Source organism: Podarcis pityusensis (assembly GCF_964106645.2).
Source record: "Podarcis pityusensis genome assembly, chromosome: 4".
NCBI classification, from domain to species: Eukaryota; Metazoa; Chordata; class Lepidosauria; order Squamata; family Lacertidae; genus Podarcis; species Podarcis pityusensis.
The window spans coordinates 16,809,330-16,833,943 of record NC_138027.1 but is presented as its reverse complement, the minus strand read 5'-3'; the positions used below and the strand labels follow the sequence as shown (position 1 = coordinate 16,833,943).

The following is a 24,614-nucleotide window of genomic DNA, read 5'->3' as shown; positions in this document are numbered from 1 at the left end:
GTTTTCTTCCACTTTGCAATCTTTTGCCTTCACAGGTGGTGTGTAAAAATCAAATCTAAGCCTATATTCAGCAGTTATCAAGAGTCACAGATGCAGATATGAGCACTGCAGAAGTAACTACTACTATGGCAAAGACCTCCTCTAAATGTATAGAAATGTTTCAGCCCGTTCTGGGCTGCCCTTGCTAAGCTGGGCATAACCACATTTTCTACGGAAGCAGTCCAGGTAACCCCTTTGTAAAGATGGGAGCAAAGCTGAGTTCCATTTTACAAACATCAAGAACTTGGGACTCGGGCAAGACAACGGCACAGTTTAATTCAATATTCAGAAAAGGCAGGAGAAGTTGCTTCCAGAAATGAAGACTTTTGATATTATTCTGGGGGGAGGAGAAAAATGAAATTAATGGCGTTTCACAGGTTATGCAACTTGGCAACTATCAGGAGTGTAAGAGAGTCATTCCCTTTTGTGCCAAAACAATAGTCCTTTTTGTTTCATCGCTAAGCCTAAGAGCAGGGTGTCAGGGCCGCCATGAGGAGTTCCATTTTGTACACAAAGTTGCGTCCTTCCATTTTGTTCCACTGAACCTCTTTGAATGGGCCACGAAGGTTGTTCCATTTGCTGTCTTGAAGCACGTCACTTTTGGGGAGGTCTTTGCACTGGGAGCGTGGGAACTGAACCATAATCTTGCTGCCGCTTTCTGGACCATTGCGTACTGCAGAAAACAAGCACAGCAACACAACAGCATTAACTATGCAACATTTTGTAAAGTTTTTAAACTAAAATTGTAAACCACCCTTTAACCCAAAGGTTCCCGGGGTGACATAACCCATCTGTTAAAATATGCAAATAATACATAAAATGAAACCAAATAAAAAATATCAGTCTGGTGATTGTGTCTTCAACAATTCTTAGGAACCACACAAGTCCTCATTAAGTCATACTGTGCCATTTTTGACTTTCCAATCTGAGTGGGTTGTGGTTTTTTGTTTTTTTAAAAAACTGCAGTGTAACAATGCTGTATTTACTGTAATGGTTCCTTTAACTGCATTTTTTTTCTTTTTAGCTCACATGCATGCAGCATATAGGTACTCAGCAAGTTTTAATTCCCAGTGCAGTACCTGAAATAGAATAGTCTCCATTTGGTGACGCCACAGTTATGGCTGACGCATTGCCAATGCTCTCCACTGGGCCTAGACCCACGTGATTACCAAAACTGAGCACATGCCATCCCATAACTTTGGCTAGCTGCTGGACTGCATGCACTTGATGCTGTGACATCTGAAATAAAATTTAAAAAAATGAATGGGTGGATATTTCAGTTGCGTTTCCCCCCCACCTAGCCCCTGCCTCCTGCCACATTCTCTCTCATTGCTCTCTCAAAACACAGAGCAGCTATTTCATTAGCTACTGTAAGATAAATACACATCTGCATTTAATCTACAGCAGTTTCCACACTCAAGAGTCACCAGTGCAGAAGCTCTGGTACCAAACAGGAGTGAAAGACATTCAGAGATGTCAAGTGACACAGTACTGCACTTTTTCGTTGTCTGTGATTATGAGCAAGCCATCCTGACTCAGCTGGAGGCTCCCAAGGCAAAATAATAATTTAACAGAAAAGTATACTTTCTAAAAGGGATGCGGGTGGCACTGTGGGTTAAGCCTAGGACTTGCCGATCAGAAGGTCGGCAGTTCGAATCCCCGCGATGGGGTGAGCTCCCGTTGCTCGGTCCCTGCTCCTGCCAACCTAGCAGTTTGAAAGCACGTCAAAGTGCAAGTAGATAAATAGGTACCACTCCGGCGGGAAGGTAAACGGGTATTTCCGTGCGCTGATCTGGTTCGCCAGAAGCGGCTTAGTCATGCTGGCCACATGACCCAGAAGCTGTACGTCGGCTCCCTCGGCCAATAAAGCGAGATGAGTGCCGCAACCCCAGAGTCGGCCACGACTGGACCTAATGATCAGGGGTCCCCCCCCTTATACTTTCTAAGCATACTACTGGTAGAATCAAGCTGGCTCAACAAGTTCGGACTACGAACTTTGGACTGAAAACAGGTCCCTAGTCACAGACATCATTTCCCTGTTCTTGCTATTTGCCACTAGCGCAATATTTTGCAGATGCAGCATGAGAACTTCAAACGCCTACAACTGTATTAAATCTACATCTGCAATCCCAAGAATTCCATTTTAAAAAAGAAGGCATCCAAGGTCCTGCTGCAATCACACGCCCACCACAGAAAGGCAAGATTCCTGGTTTTTACCTGAGAGAGAAGAAAATCTTGTAACTCTTGTTCTTGGTGGGATAGCGTAATTACTCTTCCGTCTCTATGCACTACTCGGATCTGCTCAACGCCAATATTTAGTTGCAGCTGAATGGACCTTTGAAAGCAGTAAGATATGAACACAACTGGAGTTTCAGGGTGGAGGAACAGGGGTTACCTCCATTGCCTGAGAAAGTCAAAAGCATAGCACTGCACCACAGTTAAAAACCAATCCTTCAACAGCAGCAATCCTTAAAAGCAGAGTGAAGTAGAGTACTATTGTGAATAGGGAAATGATCTTTCAGTTCAACAAATATGCATTGCAAACACCAATGGGAATAGTTCACGCTTAGCACTCCCTTTTTCAAAAAGGCATTTGAGCCTCTAAGTTCTGGGTACTGGGGAATGACCTCCCCAGCTGGGTATTTACAGAGACATCCAAATATTTCCTCCACCAAAGGAGCAAGGTGCAAACATTTCCCCGCCTTTCACACTCACTTGCATATCTGCTCATAACCTTGAGAGGTGATCAGGACTTTGACACTTGATTCATAGACATCATTGATGTTTGACCAGTGCGCCTGAATTTGTGGATCCTCAATACGGCTGGCAAGACTGTCGATGGTTCGAGCAGTTCTGAAAACAAAAAGAACAAGATCCCAGAAGACTTGGAGGCACTGCATTTTTATACTGGTGAGGAAAAATAATAAGCTCTGCCTGATCAAATTAGACATCAATGCCCATAAACATAAATTGATATTGATAATATTTAAAGCCTGACACATCTCAAATGCTACCGAGACTATGATGCCTAACTTTAAGCGAACCTTACGTTGCACATCAATGTTTTATAGGTATTCCTCAAGACACTAGGAGGCATATATTATTCAGCACATTGATTGGTTGAAGCTGCACGTCTTGCAAAACAAGACAATAAATGTAGGAAAAAGACTCAGAGCATTGGAAGGGAGACAGAAATAACCACCAGTAAAACATACATACACTGAAAAAAAGAAAGAAAAAAGAAGTGGGCTTTTCTGCAATCAGCTTTCCTGAAGTAACATTAAAAGGTAAAGGGACCCCTGACCATTAGGTCCAGTCGTGGCTGACTCTGGGGTTGCGGCGCTTATCTCACTTTATTGGCCAAGGGAGCCAGCGTACAGCTTCCGGGTCATGTGGCCAGCATGACTAAGCCACTTCTGGTGAACCAGTGCAGCGCATGGAAACGCCGTTTACCTTCCCGCCAGAGTGGTACCTATTTATCTACTTGCATTTTGAGGTGCTTTCGAACTGCTAGGTTGGCAGGAGCAGGGGCCGAGCAACGGAAGCTCACCCCATCGTGGGGATTCGAACCGCCGACCTTCTGATTGGCAAGTCCTAGGCTCTGTGGTTTAACCCACAGCGCCACCCGCGTCCAGAAGTAACATTACCTTGCAGGTAAAACATATTAGGTTTGCTCCCTCACTTTGTTTTTTATTCTATTTTTATCCTAACCTTTTCCCCAAGGGGCTCAGGATGGTGTTTCTCTTCCCAGCCATTATATCTTCACAACAACCCTGCAAGTTAAGTCAGCCTGACAAGCTTTTCCTAGTCCCCAATCAGCTTGTGTGGTGATCTGAAGCTGGGTCTGCCTGGGTGCAGTCTGACATTCTAACCACTAAAGCGCACTGGCTAAGTCTAGATTTCCCTGAAGAGATATCTGGACCACCCAACATAATTGAAATGCTACCCACTACTCGTTGCATTCTCTCCTGAACTGAGCCCCTTTCCCGAATCAACTCCACTCCTTTTCAATTTTCATTCCATGTTGTCCCTGGAACATCAGTCTGGCCATCGACCAGCAAGGCTCTCCCAAGCAGAAGAGCCATCATTTGGACATCATTGTGCACTGATCTATATAGCGTATACGTAACACTCCATATTAAACATGCTGAAAAACCAGTGTGGTCCAGTACGGACAGTGGACAGTCTTACTTAATATGTTTATGAGAAACGGATTAAAAGTTCTGCCTGTGATAAACAGCTTCCTATAGGAATCATCTGGGAGTGTAGTCAATGCTCTGTTTGCTGATGAAAGAAATCCATCTGTGGAATTGGCCAAAATGACGGGAAGAATCTGAGAACAGTGGGACCAGAAGTTCATCAAGGACTGGACTAAATTTGTAAATTATTTGAAAGACAATTGCAGTCAATCAAACACATTGGTAGGATTGCAAGAAGCTTTGTAAGGAAAGGTATAAAAATCACTGCACAGAAGAATAAGAAAATATGATGCTTTGATATTTTTGATTTGAAAGCAATGGTTAAGTAGTGAAAATGCAGAAATTTGAAATGAAAGACAGAAAATCAGAAGGGAGGTTTGAAGAAAGTCATGGCCCTAAAAAGCCAAATCGTATAATATAAGAGGAGAGATTGTAATGGAAAGCATTATTGTAAAATTAATAAAAATGATATGACAAAAGAAAAGAATCCATCTGAGGAATGGAGGAGGGGGATGGTTTTTCGTCACACCCCCCACCCTGCCGTTCTCCCCTAAATCTTCTCCTGACAAGAGCTGTTATTCAGCAACATCTGCAGGGCCAAAGATTCCCCGCCCCTTCTCTGAAGAATTCCTTCCATAAATTGACAGAAAATATTGGATATAATCCCTGCTGCACAAGCGAAGCGTTCAGGCGAATTAACTTGCAAAGCGCTCTCCAAAAGATGCAGTTGCATACCTGCGTCTCAGAAAGATGTGTTTTGCCTGCTTTATAATCTTCTCTAGCAGCCCCTCGCTTGGTTGCAAGGAATTGATTTCATTTTTATCAAAAGCCTGAGGCCCCGCTAGTCTCATTCTCTTATGGCCAAAAGGTGCACTAGCTGGGTGAGGCATCATGGTGGAGCTCAGGGTCTGCTTGTGAAACTGAGGAGGAAAAAAAAGTTGCTATAATGAAGCCAAGAGAACAAGCGAATTCTAGTCTTAAGTCAGAAACTGTGCAAAGACCAACAAAACAGAACTGTTTGCCGAGTAACAACTGTACACAACTTGATTAAACCATTTTTTTACTATTGAGAAAATACAAAAGCAAAATACACACCATGATTTTGTAACAAACAATCAACATTTCTCCTGGGTTTTGTAAGGCTCAAGAATACTGGCCAGGATAGAGGACACAGATCCTGAAAGCCATTTCTCAGGAGAAATACCTAGTTCTTCTCTTTTTGATGTAAAGGAGACAATTAAGAGATTGTCTCCCCCCTTCCACCTGGCAGTGAACATATGACCTAGTGGGGATTATTGGGTTGTATTTGTTTTTATTATGTATTTTTTATATTGTAAAAAATAAAAATTGGTATAACCACCCTGTACCCATATATCTCAGGACAGTTCTCAACATAAAAATTACAATATAAAAAATAACAAATACATAATAAAAACAAATACAACCCAATACAACCTCATCAGGAGGTCTAGCAATCAGAGACTTGTCCTGAAATCCTTCACTGCCTTACCTATGAACAAAGCTCTCCACTATAGTTTCTGAATGTCTTCTGTCTTTTCTCTAGTTTGCAGGAGCACCTGCTCTGTATCAGCTATGTCACCCCGGAGCAGCTCTGGGGAGCCTACAGTCCTCCAAATGTTACTGGATTCCCAACTCCCATCATACCCAGCCAGCATGACCAATGGTCAAGGATGAGAATTAGTAGGTTCCCCACTGGTGAGCTTGAGGTTATCAGCAAACAATGACACTCAAAGGAAATCGTTCTCGGAAGAACAAGAGCTTAAAAGATATTTGCTTCCTAGAGATCTGTAGTTTTAATTCCATTCGCTTTCTTAGATCCTCATGCACGTATGATAAACCTCTCCGCAGATACTCAAGTACATCACATGACTTCTCTCTCCGTATTGCAAAAGTAACAGTGCCTTTCCTCACCCCCAAAGTCTTTGATACTAATTCTTCCTGTAATGCATTTGCAATTGTACTCTGGGGAGAAGTTCTCAACCATACATGGAGATCAAGGAGGGCTAATGGAATAAAAACCATAGGGAACAATATTCTGTCATGATTAGAGGCAGACCCACAAGTTGCCAGTTTGCACACTGAGATAATAAAAATGCTTCTCAGGAACCCATCAAGAAGCTGTTCTGCAAATGGAATATGCTCTTAATTTTTTACAATCTAAAAGTTCCTGCTACCGAAAACAGAATCCACAAGAGAGGAAGGGAAGAGTTAGTTGTGTGCTGGTTCCAGCAATCAAAAGACACATATCCCATGCAATCATTTTGTTTTCATTCCCCGCTTCAATTGGCCTTGCAAGAAGATCTGCTACAAGTCCCACTCAATGATACTGGGTGGGACAATGTTCGCTGGATAGTGATGACTGTTTTATCTAACTGGCAGCACTGTGAGAAAAAGCAGCACAGCCTAGGTTGTTGTTGTTGTTTTTAAGAAGCCATGGTGCCCAGAATTAGCCCCTAAAGTAAACATATCCAAGATACTACCACCCTTCCAAAAACAAAAAGAAAACATTTAGAGAAAATGCCACAGCTCTTAATGCAAATATTACACACCCTCTTAGCAGGCAATTAAAAGAACAACAGCTGCTTTCTATAAGTGAGCTAACAGGCAATTAAAGTGAGCTTAGCAGGCAATTAAAAGAACAACAGCTGCTTTCTATAAGTGAGCTAACAGGAAGAACAAAGAAAGCTGACATTACCTCTCTAATCAGCTGGTGCAAATTATGCTCTAGAACGTAAAGATGATCCTCTGGACTTTGCTTATCAGAAGCAGATTTCTGGGATTTCTTGTCATCTGAAGAGTGACACAAGGAAATGGACAGCTGCAAGCCTACATAATGAAATGGGGCAGAGAGAAAGCATGGCTTAGTTTTAACATAAAAGAGCACAGCAGCACATACAACATATCTAGAAATATTTTACTCCATTTGTCCTACACATAAACTTGCTGATTTCTTAAATATAAGACATAAACATTAGAAACAGGAAAACGCTGGCAGCTTTGGATAGATCAGTCCATGCATCTGAGTCTTATGAATTGAGAGGTACTGGGTTAAATGACACATCTTTTGAGATCTGCTCTCTACACGCATGCAAAAATCTGCCAGATCCTTCATTTTAATTTGTCTCGGAACTCTTACCTGGAAATGGCTGAGAAATTATTTGGTTCTTCACAACTATGTGGGGAATCTGAGATTTAATTTGTACAGCTTCTCGAGACAGTTGAGCAAAGATTTCTTTACATAGCAATACATTCTGTGCTGTCTCCAGCTTTGTTTGCCAATGCAGAGCCCCTGAAGGAGAGGAAGGGAAAAACACCATTGTAAAGTTGAGAGAAGCAGCTTTATTTATATGGACAGTCAAAGTATTACACAACCTAAATGATGAGAAAAAGATGGCTGATAAAATGTGCACACAATCTGAATTTTTTTAATACAACTCAAGTTGAAGACAATACATATCACCTATGCAGAGCTCAGTGAGGGTGGGCGAAAAATAACACATTTAATTTCATGTCTAGATCTTTGAGCAGAGTATTATGAATCAGTGAAGATATTGGGCTTTTTAAGAGTAGGTTTATTTTTTAATAGCTCTGTTCAGTTTTCATGCTTACACAGTCTTTTGAGACATACCATTCAAATACAGACCATAACTATACCTGGCTTTGATTTCAGAAGTGGCCTTTTAAACAGATTTACTGTACCAAGATCCCCTATATCAGGTGCTTGCTTCTGAATAGACACCTATATTCAAGAAGAAGAAAACAGAGTCATTTTGTATTCAAAGAACACACTAACAAAACGTTAAAAACAACAACTGGGCAAACCTTTATATAGGCAGATCCCTCTAAATCACTTGGGATTTGAACATCCAATGGACAGTAATCTTCAGGAATCTTTTTATCCAAATCAATGTCTGTGTTTTTTATGACCTCAAATGTACCGTGATGAGGAAAGAGAGACCCTAAAAATAAACATAGTTTAAATGTTCTGGTATTTCTTACAATGTTCATACCGCAATAATAAGATCAAATGAAGTACATACGTGCTAGCTTATAATCTGTAATGTTTTAGACAACATATTACTACTCTATGCAACAAATAACTGCTATCACAAGCTACCAATGTTCAGAGTACTGCATTTTTCTTCTATGTCATCCTAGTATTTTTACTGAAATAGTAACATTTTCACTGAAATAGTAACTTTAATTATCCCAAGGAAACAGAGTGTACAGTGTTGCTCATTCACAGTAATCCTTACAACAACCTTGCAAAGTAGGTCAGTACTATTATCCCCAAATTGTAGACTGGGGGAGGGATGGGGGGTGGATGATGCTGAGAGACTGTGGCATGCCCAACAAATTCATGGCAGAAACAAGAATTGAACTGGACACTATCTTAGTTATAATTCAAAGCTAAGGAGTAGTTGGTACAATACAGGGGTTGGCAACCATATCTACTACCTAGCTCCTCAGTTGCCAATATGTCTTTCTCCTTCCACTCTTACGCTTCTTGGCAGGGCCAGCCCTATTATTAGTGAGTCAGCTGTCTCAGTGACAAGCTCTCCGCTAGCCGATTCCTTCTGAGCCTCCATGCATTCCCCTCTGCTAGAGAACAGAGTTGTACACGTCCCCTAAGCTAGCCTGCTGCCTTCAAGTGCAGTGGATGCTGTCCTGTTGCTCATGTTGAAGAAAGATCCAACAGCCACTCCAGTCAGTTTCTGTACATGCAATGTAGGGGGTGAGGCACCATCTTGTTCTTTGCCTCAAGCAGCAAAATGTCTTGGGCAATCCTGCTTCAACTCAGAAGGAAGAGATACAAAGCTCTATCATGCATGGAAGAAGAGGTGATCAAAAACATTATTATTAGACTCAGCAAACTTTAGACCAACCCTTTGCCTACCATACCTGCACTTTTGTAGCTCAAGTCCCCAAGGATCTTATCCCCGACCTTCCTCAGCTTCCAGTGCTGCCTCAGTCTTAGTAACTCAGAGTTGAAGTCTCTCTGTCGCTTATTTTCCTGGCTCTCTGCTACTGATTTAGATAACCTTTCTGCTCCCTTCAGAAGAATTTGGGCTGCTCCAGCTAACGACTTCTTCTTGGAGATCAGCTGCAAAACTTGATTCTAGAAATGAAGAAACAGAACTGCAGTTTTATTTAAATGTGACCTTATCTGTCGACACCAGGGATGGGGCAACCTGTGTCCCTCCAGACATTGCTGGATCACAACTCCCACCATCTACAACTAATGGCCATGCTGGCTGGTACCAGTGGGAGTTGGGAGTCCACCACCATCTGCAGAGCCACTGGTTCTCCTTTTACATTATAAAAACAACAAAACAAAACCTCAAGCAGAAAGGAAACTTATATTGTGTCTTCTAGGCAACAAATCAAATTTCAGCTTAAAAGCAGGTGTGGACAAATTCTAATTCCCTCTTTAAAAGGAAACTACTTTATATTTGACAATGTAGCCCACAGTTAACAATAAATACAAACAGAAACAAGTCATGAAGTTTAACCAAAATGGAACAGTTCATCTTTCCCAATATTTCAATAGTGGTCTGAACAGAACAGGTGTGCTGTACCTGCTTTTGGGTAAGTGGTTCTTGCACAACTGGATCCAGAGTCATAAATTTTTTATCCTTGACAATGCTGAGAACATCATAGAGCACACACATCTCAGTCAAAGCGCTTCTCAAGTTATTCCTCACTGAATCCCAGGGCCAGAGCGAAGGCTGGAACTTTACCAAACCTAGAGCACACAAATGAAGGAAAAACACAGGATGTCTATATACTATTGCTGGAATCATCGAGAGAGCTATTCCTTTACACAGGTGCTGCTATAACTATGGATAGAAAGCTGCATGCCATGGAGTTGCATCCCATTCGTGAAGGGTCAAAGGTCAGTGGTAGAGCATCTGCTTTGCACGCAGAAGGTCCTATGTTCAATTTCTCACTAGCTCCAGGTAAGGCTTGGAAGAGACCCACCTGAAACCCCGGAGAATTGATGAACCAGTGGTCTGATTCTTTATAATGCAATTTCCCATCCTTGTTCAACTCAGTGAGAGGGGGTGGGCAGCTTTAGAAGCTTCCCAATAAAAAAATGAGTATCAATCCTGGTAAAGTGTGCAGGAAAGCAGTTTTCACCTATAGATTAGGAGATACATGCTAGTGGAGCGGACTGCCTAAGTTCTCCTTTGCCTGCAAGTATGTAAGCAGAGGCTGGATAGCTATCCATCAAGGATGCTGCAGCTGCAGCCTGTGTATTGTAGATCCTCCACTGAACCAGGGATTGAATTATATGAATTATTGGAAAACTTCATTCATCCGTGATTCAGTGTGGCTGAGGTGTGTACTGAACATCTTCCAGGATGCACAGAGTTGGGGAGGGGCCACACAGAAGTCCAGGAATCCTTAGTAGCAAAACGCAGAAACTGAGTGCATACAAAAGCATGTTTATGGCCCAGAATCCTCTGCAACTCACCAAAGTTCTTCATTAGCCTTGTAGGAAATTCCTTAATAAACAAACCAGTGCAGAAAAAGTTTGCCATCCACCAGTTGATATTTTGTGTCTCAGGTTTAGGTATCAGATATTTCATAAAATAAACCAGACGTTTTGAATTAGGTGAGAAGCTTGGTTTTTTTCTCCCCCTAGAGACCCAGCCTCCTCATGTGTCAAAATCCACCAAGGCCTTTCCCAGAATGCCTTCTTCAGTTGCCCACACCTACCAGATATTTTTTAAGATATCCAAGCTGACAACTCTGAGAAAGAAGTTGGCATAAACACCCTCCCCTCCAGCAGAAATAAGGAAGTAAGCCAGATTGCTGGCAGAGGGGTCACATTTTGTATTGTCTCCCCAACTAAAACCAAATAGTAAAAGCACCTTCTAGGAAGGAAGTGTGTTGGGGGCTTGGCTACACCTTCACTGGATTTGGATTCGCCTGTGATTTCTACAAGGGAGAGAACACAATTAAAAACGTGATTTCTCTACCTGCAGCCTGAAAGCGGCTCAGTGTTTTCGTTTTCATTGCATAATTTGTGTTCTTGCTTTGTATTTTCATGCCCTTTTTAAATGTGTTTTTTGTGGGGGGGCCCTACTGGGTTGTTGTTTTTTATTTTTATTATGTATTTTGTGGTTTTATATCTTGATTTTATTCTGTGAACTGCCCTGAGACCCCCGAGTATAGGGCGGTGTGTGTGTGTAAATTAATTTTTTTAAAAATGTGGTGGACCGCCCCTCGATCTTCAGAGGAAGGGCGGCATGCAAATACAATAAATAAATAAATAATAATAATAATAATAATAATGCTGCTTCAGGTTCGGGCATGGCAGGGGTTGGACTACATGACCCTCAAGGGTCCCCTTCCCAAGTCCACGATAGCGGTGGCGACGGGCAGGCCTCGCTCCCTACCTACCTACCTTCCTCCTCCTCGTCCTCCCCTCCTGCGGCCCCGGGCCACTCTCTTCCCCCGGCGGCCGCGGCGGGCTCGTCCTCCTCGGAGCCGGAGCTGCCCTGGCTGAAGTCGATGCGCTGCGCCAGGCGGGCCAAGTTCTGCGACATGGAGAGCGGCTGCAGGTAGGTCTCGCTCCCGTCCAGGCCCACCTCCTGAACATGCTTCTCGCAGGCGGACTCGATGCTGATCCGCACCGCGGGGACCCCCGACATCTTCGCCTCAGCCTGGGTTCCCCTCAGAGGCTCTGCGTTCAGGTGTACGAGAAGGCCTCGCCGAACATGCGCGTTAGGAGCTACGGTGCCTGCGGAGGGACAAGTCAGAGCAGCGACTCAGCTTTCCCTCCTCAGCTGCTGTGTGAGAAAGATCCCGGCAAGGCCTTGCTGAGCATGCGCGTTAAGGACTACGGTGCCTGCCGAGGGACACGGCTGAAGCAAGCGGCGTGCGTAAAGAGAAAAAAAAAGTTCAGGCTCCTCCTAGTGGCTGCCAGAGGTTGCTCCCGGAAGAGCTCGGGATTCGAAAGGCGCGGGGATAGAACGGAGGCGGGAGGGGGGGGGGGAGGGACCGTGAAACCAGCCTTCCCCAACCTGCCGCCCGCTGGATATTTCAGACTACAACTCCCATCAGCGCGGCTCATTGGGAGTTGTAGTTTTTAGCATCTGGAGGGCACCGGGTTGGGGAAAGCTGAACTAAAGCGTGTGGCGGCAGTTATTTATGAGTAGCTTTTACATGCATCTTTATTTGCATGTTTGGTCTGCACGGAAAATTATACAGTGGTACCTCAGGTTACATACGCTTCAGGTTACAGACTCTGCTAACCCAGAAATAGTGTTTCAGGTTAAGAACTTTGCTTCAGGATGAGAACAGAAATCGTGCTCCGGCGGCGCGGCAGCAGCAGGAGGCCCCATTAGCTAAAGTGGTGCTTCAGGTTAAGAACAGTTTCAGGTTAAGAACACACCTCCAGAACGAATTAAGTACTTAACCCGAGGTACCACTGTATATTTAAGGAATGAAAAGTTGGGAATGTTGGAGGTCAGCCTGGTAATGTCCATCAGAAAAATATCCTACATCTCACCATAGTGGGGAAGACTGGGCCCAGCCAGCCGGGCTCTCTCCCCAGGTGCAAAGTGTTGATGAGGAACTTCAAGACCTCTGCTATCTCTCCTACTGCTACTACTTATAATTTAAGAACAATTAAGAATAATTAAGAACAGTTTCAGGTTAAGTACGGACCTCCGGAACGAATTAAGAACTTAACCTGAGGTACCACTGTACTTGCTGGGTTTTTGTTATGTACTGAGTTGAATAGGATCCAAAATGCAGCAGTCTGATTGGTCCTAGAACAATAGGATTCAGAATGCAGCAGTCTGATTGGTCCACAGGAGCCACCCAATCCAGCTCCAGGTGGAAGTGAATCCGCAACCTGATTGGCCTACAGGAGAATCCCGGAATTAGCCAATCACGTGGGACCCATTGTGTAAATAATGTATATAAAGCAGACATTCTGGGGGAACCTCCATTCCCCCTCACCACTATGAGCTGAATAAAGAGCATGAAATCCACTCTCAACTCCCAGTATATTTCAGTTTTCCACGCTCCAAGTCAGGAATGCGGAAGCTGCCTGCCTTGTTGGTGTTGGGCTTCAGCGCCTATCATCTGATGATCATCTGTCTGTGCTGGCTGGTGCTGATGTGAGTGGAGTCCAACGACACTTGAAGGGCCGCAGGTCCACCCATCCCTGCTCCAAGCTCCACAAGACTCATCAGAGACCTTGGAAGCAGGGTTGCAGCAGGTGTGCAGTGCAATACCACCAAGGTTTATTATGGAGCAAGTCCCACACTGAATTCCACAGAAGATGCTCAAAGACAAGTATTTGTAATATTGCAGCTGTATGTTACAAGCCTTGTGCATGCTAATTTGGGGGGGTCGGTCCTGTAAAACTCCAGCCCAAAGTTCCTTTCAGTCATATGTAGTTACTACCAAGCCCAGGGGGCTGAGTCAGGTTCCCCCAAGCAAACTTCCCCTTGTTGGCAAAAAGGAGCAAAAAAGGCTTCCCATCAAATTGATAATTTGATAAGCAGAAACAGCTGTTTTGCATGGGGAGGGCTCTGTGTGTCCTGCGAACATGTGTGTGGGGTGGCCACACTTTGCACTGCTAATCAGCTCCTAGGGGGTAAAAAAGCTTAGCCACTCCACTTTAATATAAAAACAACTTGCTTGAGTCTTTGAGGTGCCATCAGGGGCTTACTGTACTAGCACAGCAAGAGGATCCTACACCGAACAGGAACTTTTACGGACATAAAGCTGCACTACTTGCAAGGAGAAAAGTGTCTAAACAAACCGAGTGCAGCAGATGACTCAGAACTGCCATTTTCCAACCAGCTTTTTAGTTTATGTGCATTTGGGGGGGGCGGGGGGAGAAATTTGCCTATCCTGCCTGGAAGAAAACAGATAAAATAATAGATTCAAGTGCAATTTTAAGATGTTTCATCTGGGACAAGAAGTGCTAAGAAAAAGCGTCACACCCAAATGAAGCACCCATGGGGGAAACGGGCAATTGAGTAAATAAGAGACATGCATGGTTTAGTTGCAACCCAAAGTCAGGAGGAAAACGGAGAATAAATTCAGTGCTCCAGTCCAACTTTTGGCTCTCTTGCTAACGCAGCAACGCAAGTCCCATGTACCACACTGAATTCAATAGGCCTTAAGTAGATGGTTAGGATTTTGCTGTAAGATGGAGACTTGCCCAAATAATAATAAAAAGTGTGTTTTTTCAGATCTCTGTGTGAATCACTGAAGTTTGCTGTGCTCTTCTATGTGGCTGGGGAAACTCAGCCAGATGGGCGGGGTATAAATAATAATTATATAAATTATTATTATAGATAAAAAGTACACCAGTCCATCCCCGCTCCATGTATTCTCTCTGCTGCATCCAAATCCTGTTAGGGGATGATCACATCATTTCTATGCAGCAAATTTGTAGGCGTGGGATGAGTTACTGAGGGATATGGCTGCAAGGACGTGTGGCTGAGACTATCATGAGGGAACCTTGCACTTTTGAATTTGTTGATGTTAAAGCAAGGGAGGTTTGGCAACCGGCAGCCTCAGGCCCAGACTGGTCCATTTGGAGGTGCTGCTTGCTCCAAGAGAAGATATCACCCTCTTTCCTGAAGCGGCTTTGGACAAAATGGCAGTATATGTGTCTGTGGCAGCTGGACTTACTAAACAACAACAACAAAAAAACAATGGGGAAGAACTCCTCACCTTCCACTCAGTGGCCTGTTTGTAAAAATTGTTATTAATGAAAGAAAGGAAGCTGAGAAAACAGCTGGTAGAGACAACCCTCCCGGCAATTAAGTAATTGACTCCAGGTGTTCCTTGTCCTCAGATTAAATTCAGCTGTATTTCCAATCACCCATTAATTACATGCCATCCCCCCCTCGAGAACAAGCAAAATAAGTGCTATCTTCCTGTGGTTATTGGAGTCCATCTTGTGACCAACATTTCATTCAGGCAAATTTCTACCAATTCGCCAGACTTCCTGTTCCTTGGCTGAGCTGGCTTCCCGCTGCAACCTGACCCCGTCTCGCTTCAATCCCGGCCAACCATGTGCGTCTCTTTGGGCTTGTCAATTCGGAAGAGAAACTCGGCGGGTTGAAAATACCCCAGGTACTCGACGGTCTCTGGGGTCGTGTCCTGGTGGTAGTGGCCTCCCTCGCCATGGTGGCTGAAGCAGTGCGTGTGCTCGAGGCGCAGATCAAAGCCCTGGGGAACACAGGAAGAAGGAAAATCAAGCTCAGGGACAAGGCCATGCCGCAGGCCCAGCCCTCCGTTATATGCTTCCTTATAATGAATTTATGAAAAGAGAATCAGAAAACAAGGCGTAGAACTGCCCGGTTGCTGCGCTGTAACAATTCAGATTGCAGACAGAAAGCGATATGCTGGAATGCTCCCCCACTGGGGTTGGTTGTGACCCCCAATAATGTCTGCGTGGTTAGACAAGCCAACATTCCCCCCCCCCCCCCCCGCGCAGAGCACACCCAAGAGAACCCACGCCGTATGCCAACAAACTGACTTACTGGATCATGGGAAACCAAAACGGGTTGGCAAATTAGCGGAGCCTTCATTTCATAAAACTTGAGCCAGTTGTTCACGTCCTCATCCGTTTTCAAAGGACAGGCAGAAAATTCTGAGGGCTGTAGGAAAAACACAACTACAGTGGTACCTCGGGTTACAGATGCTTCAGGTTACAGACTCTGCTAACCCAGAAATAGTACCTCAGGTTAAGAACTTTGCTTCAGGATGAGAACAGAAATTGTGCGGTGGCGGCAGCAGGAGGCTCCATTAGCTAAAGTGGTACCTCAGGTTAAGAACAGTTTCAGGTTAAGAACGGGCCTCCAGAACGAATTAAGTTCTTAACCCAAGGTACCACTCTATATTTGAGGAAAGGAAAAGTTGGGAATGTTGGAGCAAAGGTCAGCCTGGTAATGTCCATCAGAAAAATATCCTACATCTCACCATAGTGGGCAAGACTGGGCCCAGCCGGCCTACCTCTCTTTCTAGATGCAAAGTGTTGATGAGGCACTTCAACACCCCTGGTCTCTCTCTTAATAATACTGCTACTAATAATAATTTATTATACCCTGCCCATCTGTCTGAGTTTCCCCAGCCGCTCCTTGAGGGGTTTTTTTAAAACTTTAAACCAGACTTAAACTGGCCAGTCCTTCAAAAAGAGGACAACTTTAAAAAGAGGACTATCTTCTTACAGCTCTTTGAAAATAGGGGGCTATAAAGTAGGACACAGGGCCATCCTGCATAGTAACTATGGTTTGTTTATTGCCAACAAACCACAGTCTGAAGCCATGGTTTGTTACTGACTTTCAAACCTTGATTCATTTCAACAAGCGACTCCAGCACCCTTCCTAATCTGCTGTTGGTTTGGGCGCCTGAGACACTCACCAAGTGGCTGTAAGTTCAAAATGCATACAGCAAACACAAGTTTGCAATTCAGAATATTTTCTACATGCATTTTTTCCTCCTATGCATACTCTTAAAGAACAAGGGAAGAGAACCATTACTTATTTATTACTTACCATAATATGAATTTTTGCTTTTCCTTTCTGGATAACAAATGTCCCTCCCATGCCAACTGGTTTGTCACCGTAATATTTTTCTAAGGCTTTCCTCATACAGGATATGAAATTCTGCTCCCCAGTTCTTCGATTTGCTTTCACTTCAATGACCTTTAAAAAAAGGAGAGAAGCTGTGTTTATATTATGGGCACTCGTCGGCACGAAAATGTTGATTATGCAACTTTCAATTCCTGTTTTGAAACAAAGCAACACAGCATATTTTAATATACAGCATAGCTCTCAGAAATATTGTAAGAAGGCTTCGTAGCTTCTTTCCTAAACAGCAAGTACTGTCACTACCTGCCCCACAGCAATTCGGTCAGAGCAGTGCTATCATTCGCCTGAAACCTCAGAGAGAACAGTTTCCTTTAACACAACTCAAATGAATTTATGATGGAGGCTATTCACCACAAAGGGAGGAGGGTAGCGTTGTGGGTTAAACCACAGAGCCTAGGACTTGCCAATCAGAAGGTCGGCGGTTCGAATCCCTGCAACGGGGTGAGCTCCCGTTGCTCGGTCCCTGCTCCTGCCAACCTAGCAGTTCGAAAGCACGTCAAAGTGCAAGTAGATAAATACTTCCTCTGGCGGGAAGGTAAACGGCGTTTCCGTGCGCTGCTCTGGTTCGCCAGAAGCAGCTTAGGCATGCTGGCCACATGACCCGGAAGCTGTATGCCGGCTCCCTCGGCCAATAAAGCGAGATGAGCACCGCAACCCCAGAGTCGGCCACGACTGGACCTAATGGTCAGGGGTAACTAGAGAGCCAGTGTGGTGTAGTGGTTAAGAGCAGTGGACTCGTAATCTGGTGAACTGGGTTCGATTCCCCGCTCCTCCACGTGCAGCTGCTGGGTGACCTTGGGCTAGTAACACTTCTCTGAAGTCTCTCAGCCCCACTCACCTCACAGAGTGTTTGTTGTGGGGGAGGAAGGGAAAGGAGAATGTTAGCCGCTTTGAGACTCCATCGGGTAGTGATAAAGCGGGATATCAAATCCAAACTCAAATTCTTCTTTACTCACCACAAACTAGGCTTCTCCAGGGTTCCAGGTACGGTCTTTCCTAGCTGTACCTGGAGATGTTAGGGACTGGATCTGGGACAACCAGCAAGTGCTCTTCACCTGCAACTACATGCAAAGACTGTATGCGTTCAAGTCAATGAGACCATATACCTTGCCAGGAAGGCCTTCACTGGCGTACAAGTTGGCCAGCAGCCCAAATTCACAATCCTTATATTTGGAGCTGTACTGTTCCAGCAAGCACCCACCATCCTCCGGATTAATCTTGGCCAAGTAACTCCGATTGACAGCTGGCTTTTTCTCATTTTTAGCTTGAACGATAGGGATAAGCTAGAGAGAGAGAGAGAAAAAATTAACTTTCCTGAATGGATCTGCTGTGTTTATCGGGCATCGCGATCAATAAAAAGAAAGACCCACTGACGCTCCAGGTTAAGGTCTCTTTAAATATAGAATGTACTATTCAGAGGAAGGCGGAGGTCCTGAACCGTGCAGTCCTATATGTGTCTAATCAGAAATAATTCATGTAAAGTTCAGGGTGGGTGGGGCTGACCTGCTGATAAGCAGGTATAGGGATTTCAGCCTAGGTTCCATTGAAATTAAGTAGTGTGCAACCAGGATTTGAGTCCGGTTAACGAAGGGAGCCTTTCTTCTGAAAGAAGCTCTATGTAGCGAGATGATTTAGTGTTTACCACTGGATTTTGAGCATTCTAAGTTGAAATACTGTACCAACTTACATGGCTCAAGTCCCAAAGGGATAAGACCCTTGGGAGCTTACCTTGTGCCCTCTATTTTAAGGTTGCCATATGCCCGGAATTTCCTGGACATACACGGAATACTGCAGTCTGGAGTAGTGTCTGAGTGGAAATCGGCAAAATTATTCAGGGAAAATCCAGGCGCATGGCAGTGTTGTTTTAGCTGATTTCCCTTAAAAATCAGCTAAAACTTTGGGAAAATCTGAAAAATATGACAACCCTACTCTATTTTGATCCTTTTATTGTGCCTATTTGCTTTTAAAGCTTGTTGGTTTTATTTAAACAATTTATGTACCGCTTTACTGCAGTAGTCTCTCAGCAGTTTACAATGCATTTTAATTAGGTATTTTAAACAATTTCACATAAGCTGCTTAGAGATTTGTTTATCCTTTATTAAGCAGCCGACATACAGCTCATTTAAAGAAATAAAGGAAGGCACGTTTTTAACGTCACATGCAGCCTGGCCTTGGCCCAAGGTCACTTGAGCAGGAGTCTGAACCCAGACTTCTCCAGATGAGCCCTCTCAATCATTACACTGGCTCTCTTGATCGAGTCTGGCATACATGTTAAGAGCTAATATTTACCTACCTCAGCGTTGCCTCCGACAACTCTGGATGAAGCCGCTCCGGCTCCGAGAAAGAAAGCTCCCGGTAGCTGCATTTCCTTTGCAATTGTGTTCAGGTCATAAACCTAAACAAGAAAGGTGTGTTGGGTTTTTCACTAGAATTGCTGTTCTCCGCTGGATAATCTATGCCCGGGACATGCTTTGAAGGCGCATAACAGAAGGACCATAAGCTCAGTGGGAGAGCTAAGTCCCACTCAAGAGTAAGCCCACTTGGACATACAGTGGTACCTCGGGTTAGATATGCTTCAGGTTACAGACTCCGCTAACCCAGAAATAGTGCTTCAGGTTAAGAACTTTGCTTCAAGATGAGAACAAAAATCATGCTCCGGCGGCACGGCGGCAGCAGGAGGCCCGATTAGCTAAAGTGGTGCTTCAGGTTAAGAACAGTTTCAGGTTAAGAATGGACCTCTGGAACAAATTAAGTACTTAACCTGAGGTACCACTGTATCTAACAAAGTAATATCTAACAAAGTAAATCCACCAGCACAAGCATCTCTCCTTGCCCAATGGAACTTGCCCTCCCCGCCTCCTCTCTCCATGCTCCCTCCCACTCCCCAAATATGCTCTGGAGCAGGGGTCGGAAACCTGAGGCCCACGGAGGTCGTTTAAACGGTCCCCGAGCCACCCCCAAACCGAGCTGCCCAGTCGGCGAGTCCCTGAATGCTGCGCTAAACCGGCACAGCGCGGAGCAGGAACTCACTTCCGTGGCACCGAAAATCGCGTCTGCGCAGACACCAAAAATTGCGTCTGTGCAGACACAATCCGGCCCATGGAGTGATCTCCAAGCGAGTGAACCGGCCCAGACGAGGTAAACCGTGCCGACCCCTGCTCTGGAGAGTTCAGGGAACCCCCAGAACAGATCTGGGGTCATGGGGAGCACACAGCGAGAGGGGAAGTTCCATTGCACAGCTGAAGTCTGCTTTGTTGGGATGCCATGCACTGAAATTAATGGACATAAGTTAGTCATTATCCAACAATTTCAATGGATCTTGAGTACAACTCACATTAGATACAAATCCCATGTTTGCAGGCAGATCTATTATGTGGCCACAAGTAGTAACAACTCACCTTCTCTTTTTGTACAAGAGGCAAAAGGTATGGAACGCCGCCCACGTCGGCAATTCTAGGCTTGCCGCAAATACCTGCAAGGCGACCAAAAGAGTTTAGTTTCTTCAGAAAGCTAGGGCCAATGGTGGGGAGTCTAAGAACATCTCGAGGGCAAAATGCTCCCCATTAGCAATTTAGTGCCATTATGAATCTGCACTAGCCAGCGGTGGGCAAATAATAGGGAAGGCCGCTGCCTCTATGCTCTGCTTGTCAGGGAGAGACTCCATCAGGCAAGGCCTCCTTCCACCTTCCTTGTCCCACCCCCTGGCCCTGGGACTCCTCATAAGGAAGCTGTGCCTGGAGGAAGAACTGTGAGGGGAGAGACTTCCTCAGGCAAGGCCTCCTTCCACCTGCCTTGCCCCACCCTCCAGTCTCAGCTTCTCATTTTGTATTGTATTAGGTTGTGCACTGTGGTTTGCTGTGTTTTATTGATTGGAGTTTAGAAATTACTTATTGTAACTGTTAAGAGTGGATTTCTGTTTAATTTTGAAATGCCGATATTTACTATTATTCATATTTACTATTATTCTATCTTATTTTAACGAATGTTGAATGTTATTTTATTTGCGTATTGTATACTGTATTACGCATATTGTCTTATTTATATGATGTCAGCCGCTATGAGCTCGGCTTGGGCCAGGGAGGGCGGGATACAAATAATAATAATTATTATTATTATTATTTGGCCAGCAACTGCTGGACCTAGTTTAGTAAAGAAAACAGATCACTAGTATAAAATGCAGAGGCGTTCTTCTTCAAGCACAGCCATTAAGGGCTCCATCTTCTCCCAACTTTGAGACAACGATAACCAAAGGAATCTCGAATTTATGACATGTTTGCAGCATTGGACCTGCCTATGTTATATCAACATCCCCAACGCCCCTATTTCAGGTTGTGAGTGTCATTATGTGGATCAGTGGGGAGCTTGTGGTCCGCAAGGTGTTGTTACACTACAACTCCCATTAGCCCTAGCAAGAACACCCAATAGTCAGGAATTATGGGCGTTGTAGATCAGAAATTGGAACGCGGGTGGCGCTGTGGGTTAAACCACAGAGCCTAGGACTTGCCGATCAGATGGTCGGCGGTTCGAATCCCGGCAATGGGGTGAGCTCACGTTGCTTGGTCCCTGCTCCTGCCAACCTAGCAGTTCGAAAGCACATCAAAGTGCAAGTAGATAAAGCGGGAAGGTAAACGGCGTTTCTGTGCGCTGCTCTGGTTCGCCAGAAGCGGCTTAGTCATGCTAGCCACATGACCCAGAAGCTGTTCGCCGGCTCCCTCGGCCAATAAAGCGACATGAGCGTCGCAACCCCAGAGTCGGCCACGACTGCACCTAATGGTCAGGGGTCCCTTTACATTTAGACCAGTAATTTTTTTAACTTTTTGGGTCGGGTTGAGGTTCCCTATCCCTGAAAGTCTCAGCAGGCTCAGAGGAATCCTGGAGGGTTTTGGAAGTGATTTCTTTTTAAAAAAGAACCACCCCCACCCCCCAGAAAAGTGGGGACACTCAAAAACATCCCAGTGGGGAACATGGACATTGCTGGGGGGGGGGGCAGCTGCTCTCCCTAGATCAAGTAAAACAATTAAACTACTTAACTGAGGTTCTGTCCCCACAACATAAATGCTGGCTACACCCAAGATGGAGACTAGGTATGCTCAACACAATGAGGATTAACTTTTTGAGGAGGATAAGGAGTCAAAAGTGGGAGCAGGGGAAGATGAGGAACGCAATGGAGTATCCTGGAAAAGGACGCGGCTGGCTGGCACCTTGAACAGAAGTCCTCTGTGAAACAGACATTTCATAGATTTCACTAATTACCTTTAACAGGAAATGTGAAGGGTTCTTTAGTCAGATCAGGGCAGTCCACTACAGAAACCTGAACATCCGCAAAGTTTTCTTTAAGTCCATTTTGCAAAACTAGAAGAAGGTAAAGAGTGCATTATTACTGTTGTCTTTAGAAATACTTAGGACAAGCTTTCTGCAATGAAACGAAACAAAAAGCACCAACTTAGCAAGGCAAGGATATCGCATTAAAATGTGCACCCAGCATTCAAATGCCTTCTGGGTGGTGCAATAGTTGTGCAGGAAAGAGCTTAGTTATCTATTGCCTCTTCTCATTAGGCATAGATATGGGACTAGTGGATAGAGCTAAGTTTTTCTCCCTCCCTAGAACTATTGGACATCCCAAGAAACAGCATGTTGAAAGAGGCAAGACAGAGAAAAGAAACTACTATTTCATGCAGCTCATTGTTAAACTATGGAACTCGCTTCCACTGGAGACTCCAGAGGTTTCCCCTCCCATTTTGTACGTCACAACATTTCTGTAGCATCTAAGAGTCATATCTACTCACCTCCAACAAGTTCTTCCAGGCTAGGTACATGAAAAGCAAGCATCTCAACATTGGCCATCTTTTTCTTATTTCATGTAGCAAACTGAACAGCTAAGCTGCGGAGAGATCAGAGTACACCCCAGAACAGCTTACAAGGTCTGTTAATGAACACATAAGTTTAGTGATTAAATACAAGCTGTGAGTGTTTGCACAGGCTTTTTACAATATACCTTTTCAGCTACTGTTTGGGATACAGGCAACACTCATGTTATGTGAGGCTGCATCCTGAGTAACTGGAAACCTAGTTGTGCAAATAATCCATTTTCAAAGCTGTACATTTCCCAAGCTTTCAACATGTCTATTTTTCCCAGCTGCTCTCTGAAATCTTGTTCCCTTTCCATTCTCTCTGACTAAGACAGTTACGAAACTCAGCAGCCTGACACTGTTCCATTAATCATACACCAAATAAACGAACACATTGCTGGGTTTGCATTTAGCACCTAAATTACCATTTTCGTCCAACCACTAATTTATACAAACCGCTATCATGTTCTCCCATTTGCAGCTTTGCTCAGACGCATATCCTATTAAATTCAATGGGATTTACTTTCAGCTAAATGGGATTAGGATTGCAGCCTTAGCCTCACACTGAAAGTATAGGGGCAGTAGGCTAATTTCTGACACCTAAACATGAGGAGAATAGCACCTAGACATTTTGTCTTGTCTCAGATTCTACAAATTAGCATAATTAATGTAATCTAGGGGTTGTGGTTCCTGGGATGGAGGGGACAACGTCCTCACCTGGATGCTCCCGTCACTCACCCAACAACTGCCTTATGTGATTTCCTCAGTGTGTTTCTGGGACGAAGGTTGCAGTTATCCATTAACAAGGCAATGAGGCAGTGCAACCTTAAGGCTTGCTCAGAACTCCTGGTCCCTCTGAGTTCAGTGCAAACCTGCATAGGTCTACACAGAGGTAAGCCTCGTTGTTTTCAACAGTTTGCGCTCAAAGGTCCATATAGTTAAAGCTATGGTTTTCCCAGTAGCGATGTATGGAAGTGAGAGCTGGACCATAAAGAAGGCTGATTGCCAAAGAATTGATACTTTTGAATTATGGTGCTGGAGGAGACTCTTGAGAGTCCCATGGACTGCAAGAAGATCAAACCTATCCATTCTGAAGGAAATCAGCCCTGGGTGCTCACTGGAAGGACAGATCCTGAAGCTGAGGCTCCAATACTTTGGCCACCTCATGAGAAGAGCAGACTCCCTGGAAAAGACCCTGATGTTGGGAAAGATTGAGGGCACAAGGAGAAGGGGACGACAGAGGACGAGATGGTTGGACAGTGTTCTCGAAGCTACCAGCATGAGTTTGACCAAGCTGCGGGAGGCAGTGGAAGACAGGAGTGCCTGGCATGCTCTGGTCCATGGGGTCACGAAGAGTCGGACATGACTAAACGACTAAACAACAACAACAACAAAGGGAGAATGGGATTTCAACGCTAACCACAACGTTGTAGAGTTGGAAGGGGTTCTAAGGGATCCTAGTCCAAATTAACAATTAACAAATTGCTTAGGCCCAGTTCCATGTTGCATGGCTGCAACTCTCTCTAGGCACCTCGGGTGGGCAAGCAGTTAAAAAAATAGCAATGATGACAATAGTTAGCAAAGCGCCTGGGTTTGCAGCCTCGCCTTACAAACCCACGCCCAATTCCTCATGCAGTCTCAATGAGCAAAACATGCATTGCATTTCAGCATGCATCCCCCCAACCCGTGCAAACAATTCTTGGCACACACACACACACACACACCTCGACCCAAGGCTGCTTCAACTTACAGGAATGCAAACTTCAGCGCCCTACCGCCGTCTCAAGTTCCTTTCTCTGACTGCCTCTTTCCTATGGTAGCGTCACCTGCCCCTCGTCCAATCACCTCGCAGCTGGAGCGCCGCACCCAGC

At 44.6% G+C, this 24,614-nt stretch overlaps 3 protein-coding genes across 4 annotated transcripts in view; 1 reads left to right on the top strand and 2 right to left on the bottom strand.

The window, feature by feature from the left end:
* Positions 1–24,614, top strand: part of CMTR2 (cap methyltransferase 2) — a 203,924-nt gene that overhangs the window by 122,284 nt on the left and 57,026 nt on the right. The window lies entirely within an intron of this gene.
* MED17 (mediator complex subunit 17) lies at positions 291–12,064 on the bottom strand. The gene is made up of 12 exons (XM_081002113.1): positions 11,674–12,064; positions 9,839–10,005; positions 9,162–9,378; positions 8,082–8,218; positions 7,914–7,998; positions 7,396–7,548; positions 6,955–7,085; positions 4,974–5,158; positions 2,755–2,892; positions 2,257–2,374; positions 1,119–1,278; positions 291–712 (listed from the first exon to the last, which is right to left on the bottom strand). Exons 1-12 carry the CDS (start codon positions 11,918–11,920, stop codon positions 504–506), a joined length of 1,947 nt encoding a protein of 648 aa, XP_080858239.1. The 5' UTR covers positions 11,921–12,064; the 3' UTR covers positions 291–503.
* On the bottom strand, positions 15,090–24,613 carry LOC308475296 (ester hydrolase C11orf54 homolog). 2 transcript variants are annotated; one of them, XM_081002364.1, is made up of 9 exons: positions 24,494–24,613; positions 22,681–22,775; positions 22,148–22,246; positions 20,293–20,366; positions 19,188–19,289; positions 18,001–18,177; positions 16,799–16,948; positions 15,785–15,901; positions 15,090–15,470 (listed from the first exon to the last, which is right to left on the bottom strand). In XM_081002364.1, the coding sequence occupies exons 2-9, from the start codon at positions 22,736–22,738 to the stop codon at positions 15,297–15,299; spliced, it is 951 nt and encodes a 316-aa protein (XP_080858490.1). In that variant the 5' UTR covers positions 22,739–22,775; positions 24,494–24,613; the 3' UTR covers positions 15,090–15,296. The 2 variants fall into 2 exon arrangements, with proteins under 2 accessions (XP_080858490.1, XP_080858491.1); XM_081002365.1 differs by having other exon boundaries at positions 22,681–22,817; positions 24,494–24,570.

Excerpts from the sequence above, each read along its gene's own strand:
- MED17 (XM_081002113.1), bottom strand. The coding sequence starts at position 11,920 with ATGTCGGGGGTCCCCGCGGTGCGGATCAGCATCGAGTCCGCCTGCGAG. Across the intron at positions 9,379-9,838 it reads AACCACTTACCCAAAAGCAG|AATCAAGTTTTGCAGCTGAT; the intron begins GTACAGCACACC and ends CTTCATTTCTAG. Across the intron at positions 2,375-2,754 it reads GGTTATGAGCAGATATGCAA|GTCCATTCAGCTGCAACTAA; the intron begins GTGAGTGTGAAA and ends CTGCTTTCAAAG.
- LOC308475296 (XM_081002364.1), bottom strand. The coding sequence starts at position 22,738 with ATGGCCAATGTTGAGATGCTTGCTTTTCATGTACCTAGCCTGGAAGAA. Across the intron at positions 16,949-18,000 it reads GTGAAGGCCTTCCTGGCAAG|GTCATTGAAGTGAAAGCAAA; the intron begins GTATATGGTCTC and ends CTTTTTTTAAAG. Across the intron at positions 15,902-16,798 it reads AAGCAAAAATTCATATTATG|CCCTCAGAATTTTCTGCCTG; the intron begins GTAAGTAATAAA and ends TTTTTCCTACAG.